Genomic DNA, 27422 nt, shown 5'->3' with positions numbered 1-27422 from the left:
TTCCTGGCTTTTAACTCCTACTGGTCTTTTCTGCCAGCAACATCTGAAAGGGCACAACCTAAGCATTGTCTCTAAAATTAAATTCGGAATTAACGAAATGTCAGTTCAGAAACCGTTCCCGGGATATTTGGATTTTCTTGGAAATGAGGCTCTTCGGAAAGACAGTGTTTCTTTGTAACCATAGCTGTTCCTTTTTCCATCTCTTTCGGTCCTGTGCAGATTTGAAAAAGGGCGTATCTACACATTCATTGGAGAAGTCGTTGTTTCTGTGAATCCTTACAAGTTGCTGAACATCTATGGGAGAGACACGATTGAGCAATATAAAGGACGTGAGCTGTACGAGAGACCGCCTCATCTTTTTGCAATTGCTGATGCTGCTTACAAAGCTATGAAGAGGCGCTCAAAAGACACTTGTATTGTGATATCAGGTATTCAGAGGGGATCCCCTGTACTTTCAGGGTCAAAATCCATTTAACTTAGTAGGTACTCAAGGATCCAAACTGTTGAATAGATCTTTTTTGAAGTTAGAAAGGTAAGCAATTTTACCGGAGGAAAAAAAAAAAGTACAGTGAGCATTAACCAAGAAATCCTTTCTGACCAAAGTGTAGTCTCGGTTCATTTGCAAATACACGTTACGTGTGGATGGGCTTCTGGTCAATTTTGTAGACTGAGCCAACATGCAAGATTCTTCCTCTCACCTCAAAGACATAAAAGTACTGGATAAAATGTTAACAAAAAGTCATTTTAAATAATAGCAGAATGAAACCAAGAAAATGAAATCCTGAGTTACCAAAAATGAAGAATGAACTCAAAGTCGGATTGGTGAAAGGGACCATACAGGCATGGGGACCAGGGATGGGCTCTCAGATCCAGAGGCTGGAGCTCTAAAGCCTGAAGAGCAGAGAGACAGGTGATAGACTCTGTGTGCCCGAGAGCTGGAGCTAACCCCTCTGAGTAAAGCTGAGCTCTTCGAGGAATCTTGTGTAGTGAATTGAGGACAGGGAAAGTGTCTGCCCGCTGACCCAGGATGGCCTCTCCCAAACTGTGGGAATTTATTTTGGTGCTAATAATACCTCACATCTGCATTAGGGGCTTTATACTTTTAAAACTACTTTTTTGATCTTTATTCCATTTTGGTTATCAAAACTGTTGGGTGGCAGGACAGTTGTGTTTCTACTTCATAGATGAGAATATTAAGGGTCAGAGGAGTTATGTAACTTAATGTTGGAGAATTATATCCTAGGACTATGTTATATCAAATGATGAAAGCAATATTCCCTGATTATAAAAGAAAGAAGGGAGCAAACAATCATGTAAGTGTTTAAGAGCAAAAGCCCCTTCCCTCTGAATAACCTGTTACCCCCAAAACTTCAGCAATAACAGCTGTGAATTTAGTGTTGGTCCTTTTATACATTTTTTCTGTGTATTATACATAGAGTCACACATGCATATGAAATTGTATTATAAACATATTACAGAATTACGTTATAAACGCTATTACATGTGTTTTTCCATTTAACAACACAGAGTGGGCACTTTTCCTTAGCATACCTCTACGGAAGCAGGGGGTTCTCAACAGTTGTGCAGGATTCCATTGAATAGTTGAATCATTTATTTGCCTGGTCCTCTACTGACAGGCATTTTATTTTCAGACTTCAGCTGTGACACATAGTATAGTCTGCAGAAATACTCCTTAAACCTTTGAAGATTATTATTATTATTATTATTATTTGATTATATTCATATTTTTAGTATTTCTGTAGTATAAATTTCTACAGGTGGAATTCTTGAGTCAGGAGGCATGTACATTTAACAGTTGGGTAGCTCATTCTAAATTGATCCCTTCTTCCCACGTTACACCAGCTGTCATGCTCTCTCTGTGACACCGTGTCTGGAGCCTGCTGTTTTGTTTTGCTTTGTTTTCACCAAAATTACTCTAACTTTAATTTTCTGGAGGAATTATTTCATCCTCATGAAGATTAAAAGAAATGTGCTATAGAGAATAAGGTTTTATGAATTTAGCCATGGCCACTGTTTGAGGCACTAGCTTGTTGCTTTTCTGCTATACTCAAGAGTCACAGCCGAGTACAAAGACTTTGGTCTAAGGAATTTGTTTACCACAGTTTATCTCTTGATATTTTTGTGCTAAATCTTAATTTGTAATCTACTTGTTATTTTACTTCTATAGTAGTTTTACTTTTTTTTCCAACATTTTCAGATCTGTTAGAACCCATACCATATCAAGATAGGAGGAAATAACTCATAAAAGCAAACAATGAAACGTAAAGAATTTTAAGTAACTAACATCAGAATTTGCAATTATTCTAGTAAAAACTAGCTTCCTCTTGGTTTAAGTTACAGTGTTAAGCCTTGCACAATTTTTCCCCCAGGGGAGAGTGGAGCTGGTAAGACTGAAGCCAGTAAGTACATTATGCAGTACATCGCGGCCATCACCAACCCCAGTCAGAGAGCAGAGGTTGAAAGGTAAGGGCGGAATAAAAATGGGGAGACATGCTGATCGGAGCTTCATTTTCTTTCTTTCTTTTTTTTAAACATTTATGTATTTTTGAGAGAGACAGAGACAGAGCACGAGTGGAGGAGGGGCAGAGAGAGAGGGAGACACAGAATCCGAAGCAGGCTCCAGGCTCTGAGCTGTCAGAGACCCTGATGCAGGGCTCGAACTTGTAAACCCTGAGATCATGACCTGAGCTAAAGTTGGATGCCTAACTGACTGAGCCACCCAGGCGCCCCATTTTTCTTTTCTTTTCTTTTCTTTTTTTTTTTTTTTTATGTTTATTTTTGAGAAAGAGTGCAAATGGGGAAAGGGCAGAGAGAGAGGGAGAGAGAGAATTCCGGTCAGGCTCCATGCTGTCAGCATAGAGTCCATGAACCCACGAACTGTGGGTTCGAACTCACGAACCGTGAGATCATGGCCTGAGCTGAAGTTGGACATTTAACCCACTGAGCCACCCAAGCGCCCCAAGGAGACATTTTTCTTAATTGTGACACATCCCACTTATCATTCGGACTTTGCAATCTCCTATAACAAGGATAAGAATGTAAGTTATCTTAATTTCCGTGGCAGCTCAGGAGAATGACTGGCTGAGAACTAACTTCATTTTGTTTTTAAACTCAGTTGGTATAGTAGAGTAAGGCATTTGTAGATTTACTAGTCTTTCATGAGCATATCTCACCAGAGTTTTAAAGATAATTGCCTTGGGGCTCCTGGGTAGCTCAGTTGGTCATGATCTCAACATTTGTGAGTTCAAACCCCACATTGGGCTCTGTACGGTCAGCAGAGCCTGCTTTGGATCCTCTGCCTCTAACAAACACAAAGATAGTTGCCTTTGTTTACCATAAGCGTGGAATCGCCCCTCCCCACATTTTAAACGTATACTTCTGTGTGTTGTGGGGTGTGTGTGTGTGTGTGTGTGTGTGTGTGTGTGTGTGTGTGTGTATAGAGAGAGAGAGAGGAGGTTGTGGGGTCACTTAAGGCGGTAGTGGGTTGGCTGCATTCGGTTATTTCAGCGGCCACAGTTATTTCTATAGCAGGCATGCTTGTGTGCCGGTACAAGAGGAATTCTGTCAGTGAAATAAAAACAAAGACTTAAGGTCTAGCATGAAGTTAAAAAGTATCCACTGGGAGACACTGCTCCCTAGAAAGTTAGCATTCATTGAATAAAGAATGAATTAAGTAACTGATACAATGGAGAGATTTCATTCAAACAAAATGAGCGATTTCTAAACTAATAAAGACTGTCTTTATAATGTATAACTAAATGCAATAAATTTCAGTGTTTTAGGCTTTACAAACAAGTACTTTTAAAAATTGTATCATTTTCTGTGTCACCCATTCTTTCTCTTGAGAACATATCTTTTTTTAAAGATTTTTCTTTATACAAATAAAACATGTTCACTTAAACTAAAAATTATAGTCTTTTGTCCCCGGTGGAAGGTCCCTGAAATCCCACTCTGTAAACTCCTCCCCTGTCAACCTAGGAAACTATAGTGAAGTGTACTCTTCCCTCCAGCCTTTAAGCATCGACTAACGTATGTGCATATACACATACACTCACGCATACACACGCACAGTCCCTGCCACACATATTATTTTGCAACTTAATTTCTCCTTCATTAACATGTTCTGTGGACATCTGTCTCCATCAGTTCACACTGTAGTACGAAAACAGTTACTTTTACCCAACCCTGTTGGTGGGCAGTTAGGGTTGACCGGTTTGTTTTACTGTCGCTAATAACGCTGCTGTCAGCATCTTCGTATGAACCTTTGGATGTGCTTTAACAAAATCTAGTTTTCTAAAAGGCTCGGCCTGGAAAACTCTCTATAAGGACTCTCATTTATCTGTGTTCAAGAGTGAAGAATATGTTGCTCAAGTCCAACTGCGTCTTGGAAGCTTTTGGAAATGCCAAAACCAACCGTAACGACAACTCAAGCAGGTTTGGAAAATACATGGATATCAACTTTGATTTCAAGGGGGATCCTATTGGTGGACATATCAATAACTACTTATTGGAGAAGGTAAAATGTGTTTAACGTCTGAGGGTAATGTTTTCGGGTGCTGAATTTTGTTTAAACCTAATAGTGCTTATAGAATTTCTAGAATGACTTCAAAGTAGCTTTTAATCCTACTCTGCCTCCCTTCGTGCTTCTCAGTCAGCTTTCATGACAAGATATTCTCCTTTTGTGTTCTTATTAGTTCTTAGGATATCAGGTTGGGAAAGGCTCGAGCTTTGTAGATAAGGATTTAGGGGCGTTTGTGGTGGGGGCGGGAGTGGCATTCGAGTATGTGCCACCCTCCGGGTGAGGTCTGGCCAAAGACCAAGCCAGGACTAATCATTTCCACTCTGGTGACACAACCATCTCCCATGTGTCATCTTATTGTTTTCCTTAGTGTACCACAGGACAGCTTAGTGGGTCCAGTTTCTGAAATTACACTCTTCTCACAGAATCATGCCCGTACAACAATCTTTTATAACTGAGATATAATTGACCTTTCACATTGTGTGTGTTTAAGGTATACAACATATTGATTTGATATTCCCATCTATATTAATTTGAATCTCATTTTCTTCTGGTTTCTATTCGTAGCATCCTTTATGGCAGTGTAATGCAGTATAATCAAATTTTTAAGTTTATTTATTTATTTTGAAAGATACAGCATGGGGGGGGGGGGTTGGCAAAGAGAGAGGAAGAGAGAGAATCCCAAGCAGGCTCCACACTCAGCATGAAGCCCGACCTGAGACTCAGTTCCACGAGTATGAGATCACAACCTGAGCCAAAATCAAGAGTCAGACATTCAGCCAACTGAGCCACCTAGGTGCCCCAGTATAATCTATTTTTTTTTGTTAAGTTGAAGTCAGACTGGTAAGGAAATAAGTGTTTTTGTCAGTGTCAGTTACAAAAGGACTGGAAATCCCAGGTATTATCAGTCTTTTTCCAAAATGTTTTAGGGCTTCACTACTTTATGTACCTAGTCAATCAAAAGGACCCCTTTGAATGAACATACATTTTGAGCCCTCTCAGAGCAGCCTTTTGGGAGCGATCTAAGGCAGGGGCCTTTACAGACTGATCTTGCTCAACTGATTTTCCTACAGGATATAAGGCATTGCTCTGAAATGCCTGCCAGACCCTGGGGGAAGGCAGTGTTGTGAATATTACTCCCTAAACATTCCTTCCTGTTTTCCCACTTCCAATCCTCCTTCCCCCAAAAATTCCATCTTTAGGCTCCAGGTTAAAAAAAAAAAAAGTTTCATTTTCAGAAAGTTTAGGGAACTCTGTTTTAAGCAGTAAAAAGAATATTAAAAATTGCACAGAGGAGGCCTAGTTTTAGGTGGGTAATCCATGGGGTCTGTTAGGACATTTAAATGCACTGTTGGTATACGATTTCCTGAGAATTGTGGCTTTTTGTTCTTGAGGTGCGTTCTCAGATTAACAATTTCATGTGGTGTTTTTTAGTCTCGAGTGATTGTGCAACAGCCAGGAGAAAGAAGCTTTCATTCTTTCTATCAGGTTAGTATTTGCTGTTGTGCAGGTAATCGATCATTTGCCCAGTTGTACCAAGGATGAATATTCTATATCCGGGCTCTGCCCTGTCCTGGGCCTCCATTGCCTCCGTTGGCCCACAACACATTACACATGTGCACACGTGCACCCCACCCCCCCCCCCAACGCATATGCTGCTTCTGAGATGTGATGAGCGTGATTGTTATAAAGAACTAGTCACATGACTGACTACCTTGGTTGAGCATCACATTTCTTTGCAATGTAGAGAATAGTTTAATATCTATAAAGGCTTTTGAAGTGGTAAGTTCCGAATATGTTAAATTAATTGTGTTTTATTTTTGATAGAAGCTGTTGTTCCCATATTTGGGAGCCCCACGGATAGCAATACAACTTCAGTTTTATTTTGCTCATGGAGGCTATAAAGCAAGATGATTATTTAAAATGATTATGAACACAAGGGAGGATTGTCTTCTTTATCCCATCAAAGCTGTGGTTGCTTAGGAAATAAATCTAATACGTCTTTTGAGAATGCTTTTAGGGTTTAAGGCAAGATCTTTTAAAATAGCCTTTCTGTTAGCAAGTCTTCATGTTCAGAGAACAAGTATGATACATTATTACAATTTTTAAAGCCAAAAGTAATATAAACCAGTGCTAATAAATAAAGTGGGTGATCCAATGAAGCAGTGCTGTTTGGGATTTGTACAAAGAGAAACTATAAATCAGTAAGATTGATTTCCCTGTGGAAACTGTCTCTGCAGGTAATTGAGTGGTGACAGTTGAAGTTGAATACAATTCAGCGGAGTTCAGTTTCTTCTAGGGAACTGCTTTAAGGGTGCTCGTTCGTATGTACAAATTCTGGTGTATTTAGTTTAAAAGATCACTTTTCAAAATCTGATAATTATACCTTTTAAGTAAAACAAAGCATACAGTGTAGTGTAGAGAGTTTAAACATGCTGCCTTCCAAAGGCATGTTCTATATAGAAAAGCTACCCGTATTGTGCTTGTGTTTTTGTTGACGATTCACCATGTTTTCATTCAACTATTTTTCTAACAAATGTAGAAAAGTTCTTTTTATTTCTAGAACCCATAACTTCTCCCCAGTATTTTTCCCACTGGATGAAAGTGTTAAAATTGGTCTTTGTTCAACACTGCAGCCATGGTTATTTATCCGGTGGTGCTCCTGCCTTGGATACAGAGATTGATGAGGAGAGGCTGTGTGTTTCCAGTGTGGTTCAGCATGTGACTCTCTGCTGATGCCTCTTACTTCTGTGGCAATATTGACTTTTTCTGAATTCTGAAACGCAACCCGATCCTGTCTAGATAATGAGGCTGTTTAGCAAGTGTCCATCACAACCCACAGGCACCTGTTTGACAAATGACCATAGCAAAAACAAGATTACCATTGTCAGAATGTTTGCTGTAATTGGTTGTGTATGTATCTTACCAATTTATTTCTAATTAAATATTTTTTCAGCTACTCCAAGGAGGTTCAGATCAGATACTACGCTCTCTACATCTCCAGAAATCCCTGTCATCTTACAACTATATCCGCGTAGGAGCTCAGTTAAAGGTAAGGGCTTCTTCTCTGAGTTGTAGAATCAAAGAATCAGAGGGGACATTAAGTAAAAGTCTAGTCCAGCCTGATGCCTTTAAGCAAATGAGTGACTCTTTTCTTCTTCTGGTTTTTAAATTCTCGCGGACAGAGATTCACTACATTGTTGGTCAGCAACTTCACTCAACAACCATTTCTGTATTTCATCACCATCTGATGGGAAAGAAGTTTCTGTCTTGTGATCTTGTATTTTCTTTGAACTTTTAACCCTATTCCTTTTGACACTATAAAAAGATTGATAGGACAAGGAAATCCACCTCAAAAGAAGATACCGTATGATTTGGCCACAGGCGAGTTGGGAAGACAGAAGGAACGTTAAAAGCACTTTGGTTGAAAATGAGAATCAAAGATCTCCATTCACTATTATTTCAAGTATTGACTTTAACGTATACATAGTTTTGTGAGCCCTGGAACGTTTCTATTCAGCCTCCAAAATTTTCCACTTTTTTCCTCTTCATTTGCATGCGGGTCCTTTGCACTCACATATCAGATGCTTTTCTCCTTTTTTATTTCTAATTAGTTTCCTGCTGGTCACTTTACAACTAATCCTAATAACATAGTGGTTTGTTGACGGTGGGTTATAAAATGGTAATTACAATATTATCCTGTTTTGTTAGGGGAAAGGTGTATAAATACATAAAGTAAGCTATGGAGGGAAATAGACCAAGGTTTTAATTACTGATTCAGGTTGGATGAGGTTACAGGTACATGTTCTTGTACTCTTTCATATCTTAAATTTCTTCTATAATAAAAAATACATTGCTTTTGTAGTCAGAGGAAAAATAAAAGAATTTATGAAAGTAAAGGATCCAAGGTGTGGGAGGTGTTTGGTTTTTTTTTTTTTTTTTCTTATTATTATTCATCTGAAGCAAATTATACCTGCATTGCTGATTTAGCCATATTTTTATTGCCATGCATGGAAAGAAATGATATTTAGGCTTTCACGATTAATTTTCCATTGTTTGACATTCAAGTTGCCTAGTTGTTTTGTTTTGTTTGCTTTTACAGTCATCTCAGAGCAGGATGTTTGGGTGAAAGTTAATTGAAAACAAGACAATAGAGGGCAACATTCGAGCTTTGAGCTTTCTGAGAGTAGGTGAGCGGCCCTCAAAGACCAGAAGGGGATTATGAAACCGGCACTTAAAAAGCCCATGACCAGAGGGGCTCCTGGGGTTTCAGTCGATTACACGTCCAACTCTTGGTTTCAGCTCAGGTCATGGTCTCGTGGTTCCTGAGTTTGAGCCCCGTATGGGGCTCTGTGCTGACAGCTCAGAGCCTGCTTGGGATTCTCTCTCTGCCCCTCCCCCACTTGTGCTCTTTCTTTCTCAAAATAAATAAACATTAAAAAAAGGAAAAAGCCAGTGACCAGAAATGTTCCTCTTTAATCAAATTGTCTTATTGACCAAATTACTTTGGACCCGGTCATGTGGCACCCCCACAGAAAGCCTTTGCTCTAAGCTAAATGTAGCTTGGGTTCCCTTTTCCAAGAGTTTCCCACTCCTCTTTTCTCTGCCTTCCTTTTTCATCCTAACAGAAACAAAAACATAATGTGTGATCATAGTCAAACCTAAAACACGAAGCACCGGCAGAAAATAAAAATAAATAATAACTAAACTAAATAATAACTAAAGCTTACCATCCAGAGATAGTTATTGATAATGGTTTATGTATATTCTTTTCCTTTATTTTCTCTTCTTTTTCTAAAGATTTTATTTTTAAGTAATCCTTACATCCAACATGGGCTTGAAATCATCACCCTGAGAACAAGAGTCACATGCTTCACTGACCCAGCCACCCGGGCACCCCTGTGTATATATATTTATGAATGGAATCATGCAATAAACTCTGATTAAATAAGCTTGCTTTTATTAAATCATAATCATTACTATCTTCCCATTAACAAATATAAGTTAATAGCATGATTTTAGTAACTATAAAGTATTATACTCTGTGTCACAATTTTACTTAACTACCCTAAAATATAGGAATCATGTATATTGAAGATACTTTGGGTTAAAGGGAAGATAAAACTCAATTAAAAGTCTCCAAAAACAATAAGGAACTTCATTATCTCACATAACAAGAAACCCTGAGATGTGACAGTTCCGGAGTTGGTTTGTTTGTTTTGGTTGTTTGTTTCTTCACCTTAAAACTCCCCCACTTCACTGGATTTGGTTTGTGTGCTTAGGCTGATCTTCCTCACGGTCCCAAAGTGGCAGCAGCAGTTCCAGGAGTCACAGGCAGAGGAAGCGTTCCTGGCTTATGTCCCGTTTTAGCTAGGGAAACCTCATGTCTTTCTTACTGACCAGAATAGCATCACAGGCCCATGGCTGAGCAGTCACCTGGTCAGAGGAATAGGATCACTGTGATTAGTTTACACCAGTGAAGATTTACCCCTGGAGGCTGGGGGAGCACCAGTCCTGAAGGACACGTGCACTTGGAGAGAGGTGAACAGACCAGGGTTCTAGCAGCCCACACTTCCCCAAGTAGGACATTTTTTCCCCCTAGTTTCTATGCAATTCCAGCACAGTTGCAGCTTCTAATAATACTAATATCTGATACTTGTCAAGGGCTTTTTATGTGCTAGCAACTAAGGAGGCATCTCACGTAATTCTCATTCGGTTCTCACGGCAACCCTGTGAGAAACGCGTTATTATGCCCATTTCACCCATGAGGAAATTGAGACTAGATGAAGTTGAGTATCTTGCCCAAGGTCAGAGAACCAGGAGGTGGAGGAACTTGCCTGGCTGCATCCTGGGTACTAGAGGAACATGTACTCAGAGACCCCTTCCCGTGTCCCTCCTCACGAGATGAGCATTAGGCCAGCTCCTTGATGTCCCAGCCAGAGGAGAAATTCACCCAGGAGAGGACCAGTCGGGCTCAGGCCCTCTGGAGCTGCTGCTTTGGGAAGACTTTGGAGGTGGACAGCTGACCATCACTTCACTGTGAATTTCTGTAGACGTGTTTGTATTTCCAGCCTGATGGCTGCAGCTCCTCGAGGCTGGTGATTTGTCTTTGAACCCCTGTCTTACTCTGATTGGGCTGCTACAACAAAAGTGCCAAAAATTGGGTGGCTTTTATACAACTTTATTTCTCACTGTTCTAGAGGCTGGGAAGTCCAAGATAAAGGCACCTGCGGATTTGGTGAGGGCCTCCTTCCTGGTTTATAGATGGAGCCTTCTCTGTGTCCTCACAGGGTGGAAGGGATGAGGAATCTCTGAGGCCTCTTGTAATGGCACCGATCCCACTTCTTGAGGGCTTCACCCTTGTTACCTAATTACCTCCCAAAGGTCCTACTTCCTAATTCCATCACCTTTGGGAGGGCGGGGGGGTCAGGATTTCAGCATAGGAAGTTTGGAGGGATACAAACATCCAGTCTATAGCAACCCCCAAATCAGGTAGATCTGATGCACTGCATGCTTGTGAAAAAGTGGTTGTGATCCCAGAATATTCAATAGCCGGCTGAACGATTGAGGCAGGCCGGTTTGCTTTGGGGGGGCCTGCTTTTCCCCACCTGTGAAATAAAAAGCCTGACTGTTCAGGAGACAGAGTGTTATTCCCAGCCTGTACAAAAAGGCTAATTCTAGGGGGAAAAAGCCACCGGCAACAACAGCCAGATGTGTGTCTCAGAGGCTCCCACAGCTGGTATTTCCATTTGTGATTCCACGTCTCATGTTTTCTTCACTTGTGACCGAGTGGCAGTCAGCTTCTGTGAGGCACCTCAGGACTTGCTCCCTCACTGAAGGTTCCAGACAAGTATGTGATGCTTATTTTGCCTGATGGTGGCCATCTCGCACACAGATGGACATTGCATGTGCTGAGTGATGTTTCTGTCCCTGAAATAATTTTCATTTTCTTGAGGTACTTGGTGAATTGCTACAACAGCCTCAAGACCTTGGCTAAACTTGAATGTAGTCTCGTAATTGGTAGATGTTCATGTTGGTCTGAAATGTTGGTGACTTAAGTTCTCCGTTTTCATTCGCAGTCTTCCATCAACGATGCTGCAGAATTCAAAGTAGTAGCTGAAGCCATGAAAGTAATTGGCTTCAAACCTGAGGAGATTCAAACGGTGTATAAAATTTTGGCTGCTATTCTTCACCTGGTGAGTAGGGATGCCTTTCAGAATATGTTGCTTCCCTGTGGAGACAGGAGGCTTTTTCAGGAGACTTTGCATTTCCCCTGTAGCTTTCAAAAGTAATTTACATGAAGAAAATTTCTCTCCGTTTTGAAGAAATTGCTGTATCTGTGGTTCTCTCCATCATTTTATCACATTATGAAGGATTTTCTAAGCACTATAGGTTTTAAAACTTAGCTGTAGTTAGTTGTCTTACTGGTACATCAGATTTTCAAGCGTTTAATTCCGAGGATTCACGTATTCAGTAACCACGTGACTACCAGTGGTATAAGCTAAACACTTCTGAACAGAATAAATTTCTAAAAGCACTTGAGACGTAGAATCATCAATTATCAGCACTGGAATTTTGACCATCTCACTTTTCATGTCGGGAAGTGAGCCCTAACAGGGTCGCATGACTGGGTCAAAGGCATAGCCAGGTCACGGTGGCCGACACTGCAGACCAGGTTGGCCAGCTCACGGGTCAGTCATTTTCTCCGATACCACGGCAAACTCAGAGGACACGGGGGTCTGCTTGTCAGATGTCTTTTGTTACCATTTGTGTAATTATAGATGTTGAAAACATAATGAACGTGGAACCTGAGAAAAAATGAGGGACAACATGAGTTCAAATCTGGAATAAAAGTCACCTTTTACTTTAACATGGCAAGATTTAACTTCTAGTGAAATGTGCGGGACCTATATAAAAAGTATTGTAGGGTAATATAACTGTTCTCTTAAAGAAATGTCCCTAACTAGGAAGACTTTAACGTTATTAATCGTCCCATTCTTTCAGTCAGTTTATAAATAAGGTGCAACATTATCCTTCAGAAGCCAAACAGGAATTTCATTTTTAAGTTGACACAACGACTCTAGAATTTACCCGGAACAATGAACATGTAAGAAGATCAAATAAATGTACTAAAGAAGAGTAGTAGGGAAGGGGGGAGGGGAGAGGGGACATGACGAATTCTACCAGATTTAAAACGATAGTAAAAGTGACAGTGCTTTACAACTTGTTGCACAAATATATCATCAGATTAATCAACAGATTGGTTCATGTGCCGGACAGTTGGTAGGTGGTTAGTAAATATTTATTGCTTATTGAATAAATAAAATATAGACGGACTCACAAACCTGGAAGGGGGGGGGGAATTTAATATATACTACAGGTGACATTTTAAATCAGGAGAAAAAGTTTGACCGTTCAATAAATAATATTGGAGCAACTAACTAACCTTCTGAAAAAATAACGTTAAGATTCTTTGCACTACACAGCGACATAAATGCTAAGTGAGTTAGAAGCTTAACCGTAAGGGGGAAAACGGTGTATTAGAAGAAAATATTAAATATACATAAAATCTTTGGAGTGGGAATGGTCTAAGTATGACACAGAGTAAGGGAAACCGTAAAGCAAGAGATTCATAGATGTGACTACATAAAAATGTAAAACCTCTGTCCATCAGAAACAAACACTGCAGATGAAAAGATAGGTGGGTGTCTGGAGAAGAGAGATGGACAGTGCACTAGATTTTTATATAAACGTGATGTGTGTAGGAAATCTGTGCTACAAACAAGGTCACGTTGAATTTTATCTTAAGTTGGCAAATATGTCCCGGATGTAATGTTTCAGAATCTGGCTGGAAATGGTGTGTCTTGTTTTTCTTCACCCTGCTTTAGGGAAATTTAAAATTCGTGGTGGACGGTGACACGCCTCTCATTGACAATGGCAAGGTTGTCTCTATCATAGCAGAATTGCTCTCCACCAAGACGGACATGGTTGAGAAAGCCCTTCTCTACCGGACGGTGGCCACAGGTCGCGACATCATCGACAAGCAGCACACGGAGCAAGAAGCTAGCTATGGAAGGGACGCCTTTGCCAAGGTGGGATTTTAACTGACACTCTCGCGGGCCTGGTGTCGACAGACCTTTACCAAGGCTGCAGCAGTGGCTTCTTTGTTACCTTCTTGGTCTCCTGTCTACCCACCCCTCTCGCTACTTCTGTGAGGATGTATCCAGACGTTCCTAGAAAGTGGGTTAAGGCTTTGAGAAACCATGATGTTTGGGGCCATCACAGTCTCCATAAAACCCCCTGACTGCGAGCGTCATTCTCAGGACACATTCTGAGGAAAGTGAAGCTCACTGACTGGGAAGCTAACGATGGGCCCTCTCCTCGTCCTGCATTTTGCTTTGCTCCGCCAGTGTTTGATGAAGACCACCTCAGGTTCCCCGATGGAGTTCTCATCCCTTGTCTTTAATGTGTCTGTGTGGTGATGGCACCATGATTTATTAGCCATCCTCCTCCTAAGTCATTCACCTTGTTTCCTTTTTCTGCCACGACAGATAATGCTGCCAGATCCGTGTGTGTGTATCCCTCCACACCAGCACTTTTATTTCCGTTGGACAGACTCCCAGGAAGGAGCTCACCAGAGCTCGGGACACACTGATTTTAAACTTTAAATTTACTGAGTTTATGGGTGGACGGTAATACTTGATTATTAACTTTAATTTTCATTGCTAGTGTATTTGAGCGTCTTGCCATATTTTTTTGTAAGGTATTTAAATCCACTCTGAGAATTTCCTGGTAATGTCGTTTGTACATTTTTCTTCAAGGCCGCTCTCATTTTATTGCCAGTTTGTAAGAGCTTGTAACTTTAACTCTGTATCTGTTATCTGCATGGCACATGTTTTGTGTCCCCAAGTTTACATTTCCTTGTTTTCTTGGTCTTTTTGCTGGTTGGTTAGGTTGCCGCATATTCTGTTTTTACCCATAGAAGTCTCAGGCTTGGTTTTTAGTCTCAAGAGGAATTTGGATTTATCCGAGTGCAGTGGAGAGTGGGAGATTCTAAGCAGAGGCAGTGACAGCAAGTCTGCATGTTTAAAACGATGCCTCTGGCTTGAGCATGGCGAATCTTATGGGGGCTGGGGGTGGCAGTGAGGAGACCGTTAGAGATAGTTCAGCATCCAGGAGAGAGACCATGGCACGTAGTGTAGAAATGGGGAAAAGAGGATGATTTGAGACAGACCATATTTGGGATGTGAGATCCATAGCCCCTGTTTGTCTGGGGAATGATAAAATCAAGGGTTATTCCTAATGTAGTCTGGCTTCAGCCTACGTCTCCTGCTTCCTTCCACACCACACTCCAGCCTCCTTTCTTCATTCCAGTGCTCAGGAATTGCAGCTTGTCGTTATCCCTTTCTCCTTCCAGCTGTAGGGCCTCGGCACATGCTGTTGCCTCTGCTTGGATTGCTTTTCTCTCCCCCTCTTTCCCGGCCAACTCTTACTCATCCTTCTGGTCTCAGCCCACTTTCTCAGAGAAGCTTTCCCTGGCCTCTGAACTCCAAACAGGTTAAATTATCCTCAGATCCCACGCAACTCACCTTGAGAGAGAGAGAGAGAGAGAGAGGGAAATTCTTTCCTTCATTCTACTCCCTATGCTCCTTGGAGACTGAGACTGTGTTTATGTTTGTTTAGTACTGTGTCTCCAACAACCTGCATATAGTAAGTACTCAGCAAATATCTGTTGAATGGATGAATGACTAAATTCCTAAATTTCTGGTGTCATTTGTTCTTGGTTAGAAGTAGAGTATGAACAGTTGTCGGAGATGGGAAGATCAGGAGCCTAGCGGTACGTGTGTCTGTGACGGCCACGAGACCTCTAGGCATGTTGTCAGGTAGGCTGGCAAGCACAGGAATCTGGCGCTTGGAGGAGAGATCTGCGTTGGGGGAATATTACTATTACATATCGCTATTATTATGTTAATACTGTGTAATATCTAAGGAGATGACTCAGGAGGTGTTAAGAGAGTGAAGAGGACTGAGGCCAGTTAGGGGAGACCCTATCAGAGGTCACCAAGAAGGAGCAGCCAGTGAAATGAAAGGAAAATTAAGGTAGTGACATATCACGAATCCCAGAGAGGAGAGTGTTTCCAGAAAAGGGTGGGAAACCAGGTGGAGTGAGACTGAGCGTCTGACTAAGATGTCCATATAGAAGCACAAGAAAGTGCCTACACTGAGGTGCTTGGGGTCCTTGATGAACCATTTCAGGGGAGCGGTGGGAGGTAAGCAGAGCCTAGAGTGGATCAAAGAGTAAAGGGGAGGCGAAAACTGGAGGCAGTTTGTGTAGATGAGTGCAGGTGGAGACAGAGTAGCTGGAGGGAGCTGTTGACGATGAGTGTGGTCAAGATGTGGCACCGCAGAGCGTGTTTGTATCAGCACGTGCATGTGTGTGAGTGTGTGGTGCGTCTGTCCACGGGTGTCTTTGTGTGAGTGTCCTTGGGTATTGGATATGTGTTTCATTCTCAAGGACTTCAAACTGTGGTCTTTGGTCCAGATCTTTACGTAGCATTATAAATCAGTGTTTATATTTTTAGAATCCATAGGGCTCTACTGGGACATAGATATTAACTCATTGGTTTCCTGTGTTTTTGTTTGTTTGTTTGTTTTAATTTTAGAGAGAGAGCACACACGAGCAGGGGAGACAGGTAGAGGGAGAGAGAGATTCTTAAGCAGACTCCATTCTCAGTGTGGAGCCCAACACAGGGCTCGATCCCACGACCCTGGGATCATGATCTGAGCCAAAGTCAAGAGCTGGACGCTCAACCGGCTAAGCTGCCCAGGCACCCTGGTTCCCCACTTTTTAATACTGGATGAAACTCACAATAAAGCAATGGAACAAATTCTATAAGGGAGTCGGCCAATTATTGATGTAGCTGGGCACAGAGACACACGTGGGGATGGTGTTGGAACGCCATAATGACTGATAGTAATCTTTAAAAAACCCAAACCATTTACTTGAGTGTTGCATACATCATGTCGTTTTTCTTATTTGGAAAAAATTTGTTTTAATGTTTTACTTATTTTTGAGAGAGATAGAAAGACAGAATGTGAGCAGGGAAGGAGCAGAGGGAGAGGGAGACACAGAATCCAAAGCCGGCTCCAGGCTCTGTCTGAGCTGTCAGCACAGAGCCTGATGCGGGGTTCCAACCCATGAACCAAAATAGCATGACCTGAGCCAATGTCGGACACTCACCCGACTGAGCCAGGTCAGTGCCCCTTCATCATGTAGGTTTTTTTTTTTAATTTTTTTTAATCTTTATTTATTTTTGAGAGGGAGACAGAGTGTGAGCAGGGGGGGAGCAGAGAGAGAGGGAGACACAGGATCCGAAGCAGGCTCCAGGCCCTGATCTGTCAGCACAGAGCCCAATGCGGGGCTCGAACTCACAAACCGTGAGATCATGACCTGAGCCCAAGTCGGACTCTCAACCGACTGAGCCACCCAGGTGCCCCCATCATGTAGTTTTTAAACAGGTGATGTGCATCTCTAATTTTTCTGCTTAGAGTAACAACAGCTACATTGAATGGTAAGGAGAAGGTGGATGGTAATGTAAAACTTACCGCAAATCTAAACAGAAGACTGAGTCCCATGTGGGGACTGAGAATTAACGATGTCGTTTTCCTCACAGGCAATATACGAACGCCTTTTCTGTTGGATTGTTACTCGCATCAATGACATTATTGAGGTTAAGAACTATGACACCACAGTCCATGGGAAGAACACTGTCATCGGTGTCTTGGACATCTATGGCTTTGAAATCTTTGACAACAACAGGTAAACTGGACAAGGTACTTAAAACTCTGTTGTTTATTTTATAATTCTTTGAACCTCACGGATTCCTTTTCCTACAGCTTTGAGCAGTTCTGCATCAATTACTGCAACGAGAAGCTGCAGCAGCTCTTTATCCAGCTGGTTCTGAAGCAAGAGCAGGAGGAGTACCAGCGGGAGGGGATCCCCTGGAAGCATGTGAGTGGGCTTCTCCGGGAAGCACCTTCATGTGCTTCATGTGTCAGCAACAATGTCAGATCTTACCATTTTAGGTGTTTTGTTTTAATCTTCTCGAGTATGTGCAACACGTAAACATTAGCTTCCCTTTTGGAGATAGGCGATTACAAGTCACGTTCAGGGTTGATAGGTGCGACTTCTCTAAGCTGCTGGCCTGCCTTGTTGGTGCCCAGAAATGCTGAGTTACCACCTTTGCACTTTCTAGCTGATGCCACATGGGTTTTCTGGTTTGTATCTGTCTAAGAGAGTTTAGTGTCATTTAGAAGTTACTCGGAGCAGTGACTTTTGCCTTAAATTGGCTGGACTTTGCTTCCAAATTTAGTTTGTCTTCTTGCCTTCCTCTTTCTCCTCTTATTTCTACTCTGTAATCTAAATGGCATTGTTATCTCCAGTTAATATGGTTTATATTCTCTGAAATCCATGCATGGAAACACCTGCATTCACATTTATTTCCATTGGCTTGCCTTCGTGTCACACCTTGTTATCACCTCATGGCCCTTTGTGAACGTTGACAGTTGTTACAGTCAAACAGTTGCAGTGAGGTAGAACCAGTGAGCGGGATTGCCCCAGGACACAGGCCCCAGACGTCACAGCCAAAAAGCATGACTTACTTGGCTCTCTTGTTGCTTACCATTAGACCCCCTGCTTAAGACAGGATGAAACCTACTAAACTTTTCTTTTAAATTTGTATTTTTTTTTTTTAATTTTTTTTTCAACGTTTTTTATTTATTTTTGGGACAGAGAGAGACAGAGCATGAACAGGGGAGGGGCAGAGAGAGAGGGAGACAGAATCGGAAGCAGGCTCCAGGCTCCGAGCCATCAGCCCAGAGCCTGACGCGGGGCTCGAACTCACGGACCGCGAGATCGTGACCTGGCTGAAGTCGGACGCTTAACCGACTGCGCCACCCAGGCGCCCCTTAAATTTGTATTTTTAAACAGTCTTGAGAACAGACTTGAAAAAAAATGCAAAAACTTTTGAGTTTCCACGTCTCTGTGTTTATAAAACTGTGTTTGTCCTCTTGCCAAATAGAACAGTGTTTTTTAAGTATCCAATGTAATAGTAAAAAGCTATTTGAGGTGTTGTATGTAAATTACTTTTATATTTCTTACCACCTTCCTACTTTAAAGGGAGACGGTGGTATAATTAATAGCTGTCCTGCCTCAAATTTCATATTCACCTTCCATCATGTGTTAAACATCAGAATACCATAAACAAATTTTGTTCAAGTATGTTAGTGTAATTTTACCAATTTACAAATGAACCAAAAGGTGTATTATTACTTTATAATAGGATCACCTACAATTTTGATTTACACCGTGAACTCTCGTAGCACATTGGAGATGGAATTCAATTAAGTTTAGAAGCAGCTTTCTTTGAACAGATCTGGTGTACAATTTAATACACAGTATAACTGAAGCTTAGATTTTTATAGCAAATTTAATCATGAAACTTATGATTCAGATGTGATTCAGAGATACTGGCCAAAAATACCCTTTAATAATTGGGGTATCCAATTCCACAGGCATAGCTGATAAGGAGAAAAGTCAGCAGTTCTAGTAGGCTATTCCAAACATCTGAAAAAGGAGCAGAAGCCCTAAAAATGCAAAAATCCTTAGCAAAATAAACCAGGAAATAAATGTCCTAGAGGGGGCAAAAAGCTAGATCCAAGGTAATTGTTACTGTACTAACTACATGCCAGGTCTCCCCAAATTAAAATCTCTATTCTGGGTAATTATTTCCTTTAAAAACTCAATTTCTGAACATAGTGATTGATTTTGTTTAATGTTTTTTTATTATGGAAGATTTCAAATACACATAAGAGCAGAGATCGTAGTATAATAAACTCCATGGACCCGTCACCCACCATAACAGTTACAGTGGGTTGCCAGTCTTGGGTCGATCTGTACCCACCCACACACCCCCAGATTATTTTGAAGCAGATCTCAGACATCATATTATTTCATCTGTAAATATTCCAGTGTGCTTCTCTGAAAGGTAAAGCCTTTTACATTGTGTGGTATTTTACAAATACCATAACCACGATACCATTATCAAAGTAAAAAAAAAAATGTAATGGTCATTCCTTATTATCCTCAAATATCCACGCAGTGTTCACATTTCCTCAGTTGTTTTACAGGTTTGTTTTTACAGTTTGAATCTGGATCCAGGTAAGGTTCTTACATTGTGGTCAGTTGGTAGGACTCTCGCATACGTATAGATTTCCTGCTCCATCTCTTGTTTCCCTGCAATCTTCCAACGAAGAGAACGAGTCGTTTGTTCTGTGGACCTGCCCACAGTCTGGATCCTGCTCGTTGCATTCCCTTGGTGTCATCTGATATATGTCCCTGATCCGCGTATGTCCTTGGTTGTTAGATCTGGAGTCTTGTGTGGTCTCAGAATCAGTGTTTTTCTGCCAGTCTGTTTCAGAGGTGATATATGTGGATTCCCATCAGAAGGTCCCTAATGCTTGACTCACTTTTACAGGCTTTTGGTGCTGTAGTTTATGTCATTTTTGACTGTTGACAACTTGACTGTTAGGCACAAAGCTGCCCTATTTGGGGTGGCAATGGGAGACCTCTGTGCCCCTGAGCTACTCGTCACATCTCTTCTTGCCCCCTGGAACCCCCAAGAAGCCTCCTGGTAATCAAGGTTGCTGGAAGAACCGGGTTTGGAAGCCCCACTTTAAGCACTGAAGTAACATTAAAGTTACAAACTAAAAGTTTCTGAACTTTTCAGCAAAGACTAGTCGCTTTAGTTTTACAATTGGAACTTTAGAGGACTTAATTATTTTGTCCCTGGGACAGAAGACTTAGTATTTAATTCTATACTCCCAAAGTCTAAGACTTCAGCTAATAATTAGTATAGAGTTACTGCTTTTTGAGAATAGTAAGGATATTTTTTTGAAAGATGGAAATAACTTTTTCTCCCTAATTAGGAAACGTAATACATGTCCACAGTAAAAGTAAATATTTAGGCCAGGGTTTCCCCACCTCTGCATCATTGACATTTGGACCAGATGAGTCTTTGTTATGGGGCTGTCTTGTGCATCGTGACGCCTAGTGGCCTCTTCCCATGGCACATGTGGTCATGACCACCAGAAATGTCCCCCAACAGTGCCACATGTCCCTGGGGGGAAAAAGTCATCCTCTTGAGACTCACTGATTTAGCAAACTAGCAAAAGTATAAAAAAGGAAGTAGAAGCCACCCAGTCTGCAGACGTTCAGTCCATGGATACAGAAGAGAACTTGGAAGAGTAGGGGGAGAGCTGAAACCCACAGACAGATAACCGGCATGAGCGCCCAGAGCAGGAGTCCATATGAGACTGTAATAGTCCATTGTGAACGTATAGGTCTTATGGTAGGTGATGGAGACAACACTCGAGTTTAGGTACCTCCTGAATGAGGGGGACACAGGAACACACAGGACTAAAAGTGTGATAACAGACTGCCCACCTTCAAATGATGTACAGCTAGCCTGAGTTAGTCCGGCATTGAGTGTGGTGAGATTTGTGTTGTAGACCATCCAAATAAACAGATGTAGCAGAGGAATTTTGTGTAAACTCTGTGTCTATTGAAGTTGCTGAAAGGCAGATGTTATTTGGAACTTCTTCTTTTTTTAATGTTTATTTATTTATTTTTGAGGTGGGGAGGGCAGAGAGCAAGAGAGAGAGAATTCCAAGCAGACTCCACACTGTCAGTGCAGAGCCAGACATGGGGCTCTGTCTCACGAACCGTGAGATCATGACCTGCGCTGAAACCAAGAGTCAGACATTTAACTGACTGAGCTGCCCAGGTGCCCCTGAAAAGTTCATTCTTCTCTTTTGTGGAAACTTTCATCTCAGAATTAGATTTTTTTTTTTTTTGTATTTTTCCCAGAGAAATATCAAAACTCTGTTAGACCCATGAATGCTTTTTAACTTTGGGGAAGCTGGAGAAGATGCTCTTTTGAGTTTTAGTCATCTGGGGCCATACAACTAAAAATTCAAGTTGTGGTATGATACCTAAACCTCATGAAGTAACATATCGAATAACACTTTAAGGTTACTTGTCGGTCCTTAGTGGAGTGTGGCTCTTGTGGGTAATGGCACACAGATTGGGAGATTGAGGATATGAAGGAGTAGGGTTAGGTATAGGATTCAAACAAAAGTTAGTGATGAGAGAAATATCACCAACTTTATCCTTTTTGCCTTGAGCTATACTCAGGTAACACAAAGTGTTCATGACAGAGTCAACAAAGAAGTTAAAAACTAAACCTGTGGTAGAACATGTGCTCATTTTAGCATCAGACCTCGTTAATGCTACTCACATACGTAACACCAAGGAAGCTTGACCTAAACTCCTGAAACCAGTGGAGGCATCGGTGTTTTGCCTGGCCCGCTCTCTGTTCCCTCTGGACCTGCTTCTGTGCTGTGTCCTGCAGATTGATTACTTCCGTGCTGTGTCCTGCAGATTGATTACTTCAACAATCAGATCATCGTGGACCTTGTGGAGCAGCAGCACAAGGGGATCATTGCTATCCTAGATGACGCCTGCATGAATGTCGGCAAGGTCACCGATGAAATGTTCCTCGAAGCACTTAACAGCAAATTGGGCAAACATGGTCATTTTTCCAGCCGAAAGGTAGTGTGCTTCATGAGAACTTCCTCTACTTTTGATGTGTAGGATTTTCCCCATTGCTGGACACAATTAAATGGTTTTAAATGTTGGGTTAAAAGAGGTCCACTCAACTAAGCAAGAAAGAGCATAAGCAATCATGAAGCAACTTACTACTGTAAGTAAATCCTGCCTGTCTGGTTTATGGGATGACAAGACTGATAAAAATCATAATATCCAGGAGAGGGAGCTCCAGACTATTCAATTTGCTAGAAATAGGAAAAATGAACATGATTTTAGAAAGCATGATGTCATTTATAACCAATAGGTACAGAGGCCTTGTTCATGTGCTAGAATTTTGTTCCTGCGTCGGATAATTCTGGCACCAAAAACAGCTTTTGTCCTTGACTTTTTACTGTCATCAGTTATAAAACGTAGTATGTGTCCTCTGCCATAGTTCTTCAGGCTATGTGACTTTCTTGAAATGAGGGGAATTCTAGCTGTAATTCTCGTTGTTACAAGGAATTCGTTCCCTTAAACGAATGGGCATCCTTTTAAACTCCCCATTTTTCACATTCTAAAAATGTCGCTAAACAGATGACATTTCTGTAAGGGGTGGTGGCAGTCGTGGTTATCAGACCTTTGTGCCGTGCCTCGCAGATACTATGTTTGTCCTGGGAGGGGCAGACCGTCATCCTGGTGGTCCCTGACACTCTACCAATACAGGCGTGTCTAGCAGCCATAGACTAAAGTAGAAACAGGCTCCGTGCACCATCACTTCCATAAAGAAAGGAGCAAACATTTCTGCTCCTCCATATTTCCATGTAAATCTTTGACACACTGCCATTTTTCTTTTTTTGCACAAATAAATCTATTTTCTGACTTTGTCCCCTTTGAAACTGTGTAATCAGAAGAGTAAGAATCCACAGTTAACTGGATAAAAGCACAAATCATCAAGAAATAGATTACTGACTGATATTTATGTTAGGCCAGTTTATTTCTAAAAGATTCTCCTTGGTCTGTTACTGAGGACTGACTTGGATCCCTCCTACAAGTCAGTCGGCTGTCAGATACTACAGTCTGACCTTTGACATGAGGGTTCTGGTCAGAACATTTCCCACACTTGATACAAGGACTTGCTGTTTCCAGGCGTAATCCTGGATGCTGGGGACAGAGCAGTGAGCCAAGTTAGAAGCAACCTACACTATTTAGAGCAATCCATTAAAAGATGGTATTATTACGTGGGCAGATGTCCTGTCTTAGAGAGCTGGGTTACCCACGTCCTTTATAATCCCAGCCCAGGTTTTGGAGACTCACCTACATCCTGCCTACCAGATGGTACCTAATCAGTGTTTGTAAAATTGAATTGAATTGGTCACGATTATACCAAATAGATCTTAGGGAATATTCAGTTTAAAACTAAAACATGCAAGGCTCCACTTCATTTAAATAAATTAACTATGAGTCTCATATGAGAAGTGACCTCATTTTGATTCACCTTGGCCATTTATACACCTGAATTAAATTTGTCCACCAAATATTTTGAAACATAATCTCATTCTTAAAGTAGCAACTGTACATAGTACTTTTAAGCAGTTGCCACCGATTTAATAAGAAATTGTGAAATGGTGATTTATCTGCAGAAATGGGAATTTTCTTTCTTTTTTTTCCTTTATTTTATTTTTTTAAAAGTTGTTTTTTTTTTTTTTTTTTGAGAGAGAGAGAGAGATGGGGGGGAGGGGCAGAGAGAGGGAGAGAGAGAATCTCAAGCAGACTCCACAGCTGTCAGCACAGAGCCTGACGTGGGGCTTGAACTCAGGTACTGTGAGATAATGACCTGAGCTGAAACCAAGAGTCTGAGGCTTGACCTACTGAGTCACCCAGGCACCCCTTTTTTTTTCCTTTAAATGTGGAAACCCAGGTTTCTCTGACTCTCAAACCAGGTAGCTCCTTCCTCCAGGATTTGTCATCCCCCAGACAAGTCCTGAGATATTGGGACCTTTAAAGTGTCCCAATTAATTTCTGGGATTATTGCCCTAATGAGGGAAAGAAATGAAATAACCAAGCAGTCAGGATATTTTCATCACTATGAACCTTTCCTTTAAATAATGCTATACTGCTGTATGCTAAGCCAGGTATTATCATTTGCTATTGGTTACATGTTATCTTGCTTTATGGACGTGTCAAATAAATTTCTGCCTTGTATTTATTTATGGGGCTGAATTGTTTTTTAGACGTTAAAGTTATCATGGAGAGACACGTAAATGATCCAATAAACCATGAAATTACTATTTAAAGTATTGTGAGCGTACAAAGTTAAATGATAACATAACTTCTTTTCAGAAAGTAAAGAAAAATCTAAAATCTTCTGTGTTCAGATCGGTTGAGACTTTGCAGTATCCAAAGGTGAGAATACTCAGCGTAGGCATCTCCTGGGTCCTTTTCCATGAGGAGTTTTATAAATAAAAGGGTTTTGTAAAATGGTTAATGAGAGACAGAAGGAAAGAGGAATTCAATTTTTTGGAGATCCCTCTGTATGTTATGTATGTTATGTTGCTCTCTGTATCTCATTTCACCTTTAGAACAACTCTCTGATAGAAGTAATTATTAAAGTTGAAATGAAATTAAAAATTTATAAAGTATTAAGTTTAAAAAGTTAAGTTAAAAACAGAACCAAGATTTGGACCTCGGAAATCTGACTCTCATTTCCTGGAATTATTCACTTGTCTAACTAATAAACTAATTATTCCTTTACTAGTCCAGTTATCAATTTAGAAGCCACCATACTGAAACTTAAGTTTTTGTACGTAAGTGCACTCAGTGCTTTATGGATTCTTGGATGTCTGCTTTAGAACCTGTAGGATGTCAAGTGATCCTTCACAGGGCAGACAAAGAAGTCTGGGTGTTACTATAACAAGTAAAATTACAGAAAGCAATGGAGACCACCAGGCTATATAAAAACTGCCTGTCCAGAACGTATTCCTCTTCCATGAGAAAGAGCTGCAGGAGGCTGATCTTCTTTGAAATGATGGACCTGAATTGAGTCCCAGCTTAGCAAAAGACAAGTTAGCCAGGCCGTTGTGTACGTGGAGAGCACAGACATTACATCTGGTCCCAAGAATCATCAGAGCTACCACTTACAAGCCATGTGACTTGGGCCTTAGTACGTAAAAGAGAGCTCATAATACTTAACTTACTTTATCAGTTGTGAGGACTGACTGAGACATGTGCACTTAGCAGACAGCACGCCTTCAGTGTGGTGCTCCTTGAGTGGAGTGTGGAAGAGAAGGAGACTCTGGATAGGCTGGGCCGCACCCAGGCAGCAGCCAAGATTTTAGCACTTCTCTCCCAGGGACTTGGACTTCTTCCATTTTCCAGCTCTTCCCTCCCCTTGCCACTATCCTTCTCTGCATCCAGCTAATGGGAGGAGAAAAGGAAGTGCAGAAAGGATCACCCACTTCTTACCAGATTTGGCCTGACATAACCACACTTCCTTTCCACTCACCGTCCATTGTCCAGCACCTGGTCACTTGGCCATATCCAGCTGCAAGGGTGGCTGGGGAATGAAGTCCAGCTGTGTGGATTTCCGGTGTAAGCTCGAAGGTTTTGCCATATAAGCCTCACGCGGTGGGGCATTATCTCATTCATAATGGTATCATGATTTGTGACACTATCATCATCTTATATGAAATTGGAGTATATTTTTAGGAAAGTGAAAATAGCCATTTTCAAAATAATCTCCTTATTGATTTTCTTAGCTCTGCGCCTCAGATAAAATCCTGGAGTTTGATCGAGACTTTCGAATTCGACATTACGCGGGTGATGTTGTGTGAGTATCTTACTTTGGTACCTAATGCGATGACTGGCATGCAACTTCATTTTAGAAAATATAACCAGAAAAAATAAAAACTGTTTTCCTATTTATTTGCGTTTTTCCACCATTTCATAGGCCAGTATATTTTCATCTCCTCACTTAAAAAAAAGGGCATAGCTTCATTCCTTCCTTGTTTTTCAACCATTTCTTGAACCCACACTATGGCGGCCATGCACATAGTGTGGCCACTATGGCATAGATGCCACTCACATTAGCTGATGGATAAATAAATCGTGGAAGAATGTTAAGAACATATAGAAAGATGGGTAAGATGGGTCTTTTTCTGGAGAAGCTAACAGTTCAGTGGTGGGTGTAGCAGATAAATAAGTCACTCTAACGAAGAATGAGAAGGGTCAAACTAGAGATGTGCAAGGCATTATGGAAACATTGAAGAGAAGTCATTAGCCCAGGGCAAGGAGTATAGAGGGGTTTTGGGGGAGGAAGTGCTATCCAAGCTGAGTCCTAAAAGTGAGAGGCTTAGGGGAAAGAGGAAGGGAGGAGGGAGGAGGGAGGAGGGAGGGCATTCCAGAGCCGAGAGCCACCACTGTGTGTGAAGAACTATAAGCAGTTGGGTAACTACAGGAAAATTAGTTTTGCCATATTACTTTTCAAGTGTTAATTGAAAAAGTAAAATTCTCATAAGCCAATTTTTCTGGTCACAATGTAAGAAAAGTAGACATTGATAAGAAAATATGACTAAAAATATAACCACCTTAGCATTTGCGTTCCCTGGGGCTACTATAACAAACAAGTGGGTTAACAAGAGAGAAATCCATTCTTATTCCGAAGGCCAGAAGTCGAACTCCAGGTGTCCACAGGGCCACATGCCAGGGGTTCTGGGGGAGGATTGTTCCTCGCCTCTGCCAGCTTCTAGTAGCTTGTGGCTACATGTCTCCAATCTCTGCCTCTGTGGTCACAATGCTGCCTTCTCTTCAGTGTGTCTGTGTTAAATCTCCCTCGGCCTCTATCTTAAAACTACAATTGTGATGGCATTTAGGGCCCACCTGGGTAATACGGGATACACTTCTCCTCTCAAGATCCTTAGCATCATCACACCTTTTGTTGTGTAAGGTCACATTCACAGAATCCAGGGAATTTGACAAAGATGTCTTTGGGGGGCGGTGGGGGGGGGGGGTTGCAGTTCTTCAGCCTACTACACTTAGGATGCTTTGTCCACTGAACACTGCCTCTTATCTTATTATTGTTTAGTTTCCTCTTTTCCTTTGTCCTTCTTTTATACGTTAGGAGTTCTATTCATCAAACTCATTACAGGAAGAGATTACACAACAACAGAAAGGCAAATGATCATCTCTACAAATGCCGAAAAGACATTTGAAGGGATTTTAATAGCTGTTCCTGATTTA

General features: G+C 41.3%; 1 protein-coding gene across 1 annotated transcript in view; it reads left to right on the top strand.

The window, feature by feature from the left end:
- The first annotated feature begins 193 nt into the window (after window positions 1–193).
- The window catches only part of MYO1D (myosin ID), a 265335-nt gene continuing 238106 nt past the window's right edge, over window positions 194–27422 (top strand). Inside the window, exons 1-11 of the mRNA XM_053892918.1 lie at window positions 194–428; window positions 2391–2484; window positions 4372–4537; window positions 5975–6028; window positions 7497–7592; window positions 11620–11736; window positions 13429–13632; window positions 17215–17360; window positions 17438–17552; window positions 22041–22211; window positions 25943–26013. Of these exons, the coding sequence (XP_053748893.1) occupies window positions 389–428; window positions 2391–2484; window positions 4372–4537; window positions 5975–6028; window positions 7497–7592; window positions 11620–11736; window positions 13429–13632; window positions 17215–17360; window positions 17438–17552; window positions 22041–22211; window positions 25943–26013 (1274 nt within the window). The 5' untranslated portion in view covers window positions 194–388. The remainder of the gene's footprint in view (window positions 429–2390; window positions 2485–4371; window positions 4538–5974; window positions 6029–7496; window positions 7593–11619; window positions 11737–13428; window positions 13633–17214; window positions 17361–17437; window positions 17553–22040; window positions 22212–25942; window positions 26014–27422) is intronic.

This window comes from Panthera pardus, unplaced genomic scaffold, assembly GCF_024362965.1.
Source record: "Panthera pardus isolate Hobbes unplaced genomic scaffold, ASM2436296v1 HiC_scaffold_3, whole genome shotgun sequence".
Taxonomy (NCBI): Eukaryota; Metazoa; Chordata; class Mammalia; order Carnivora; family Felidae; genus Panthera; species Panthera pardus.
Note: the sequence above shows the minus strand (reverse complement) of the source record. Positions and strands in the feature narration are given on the sequence as shown.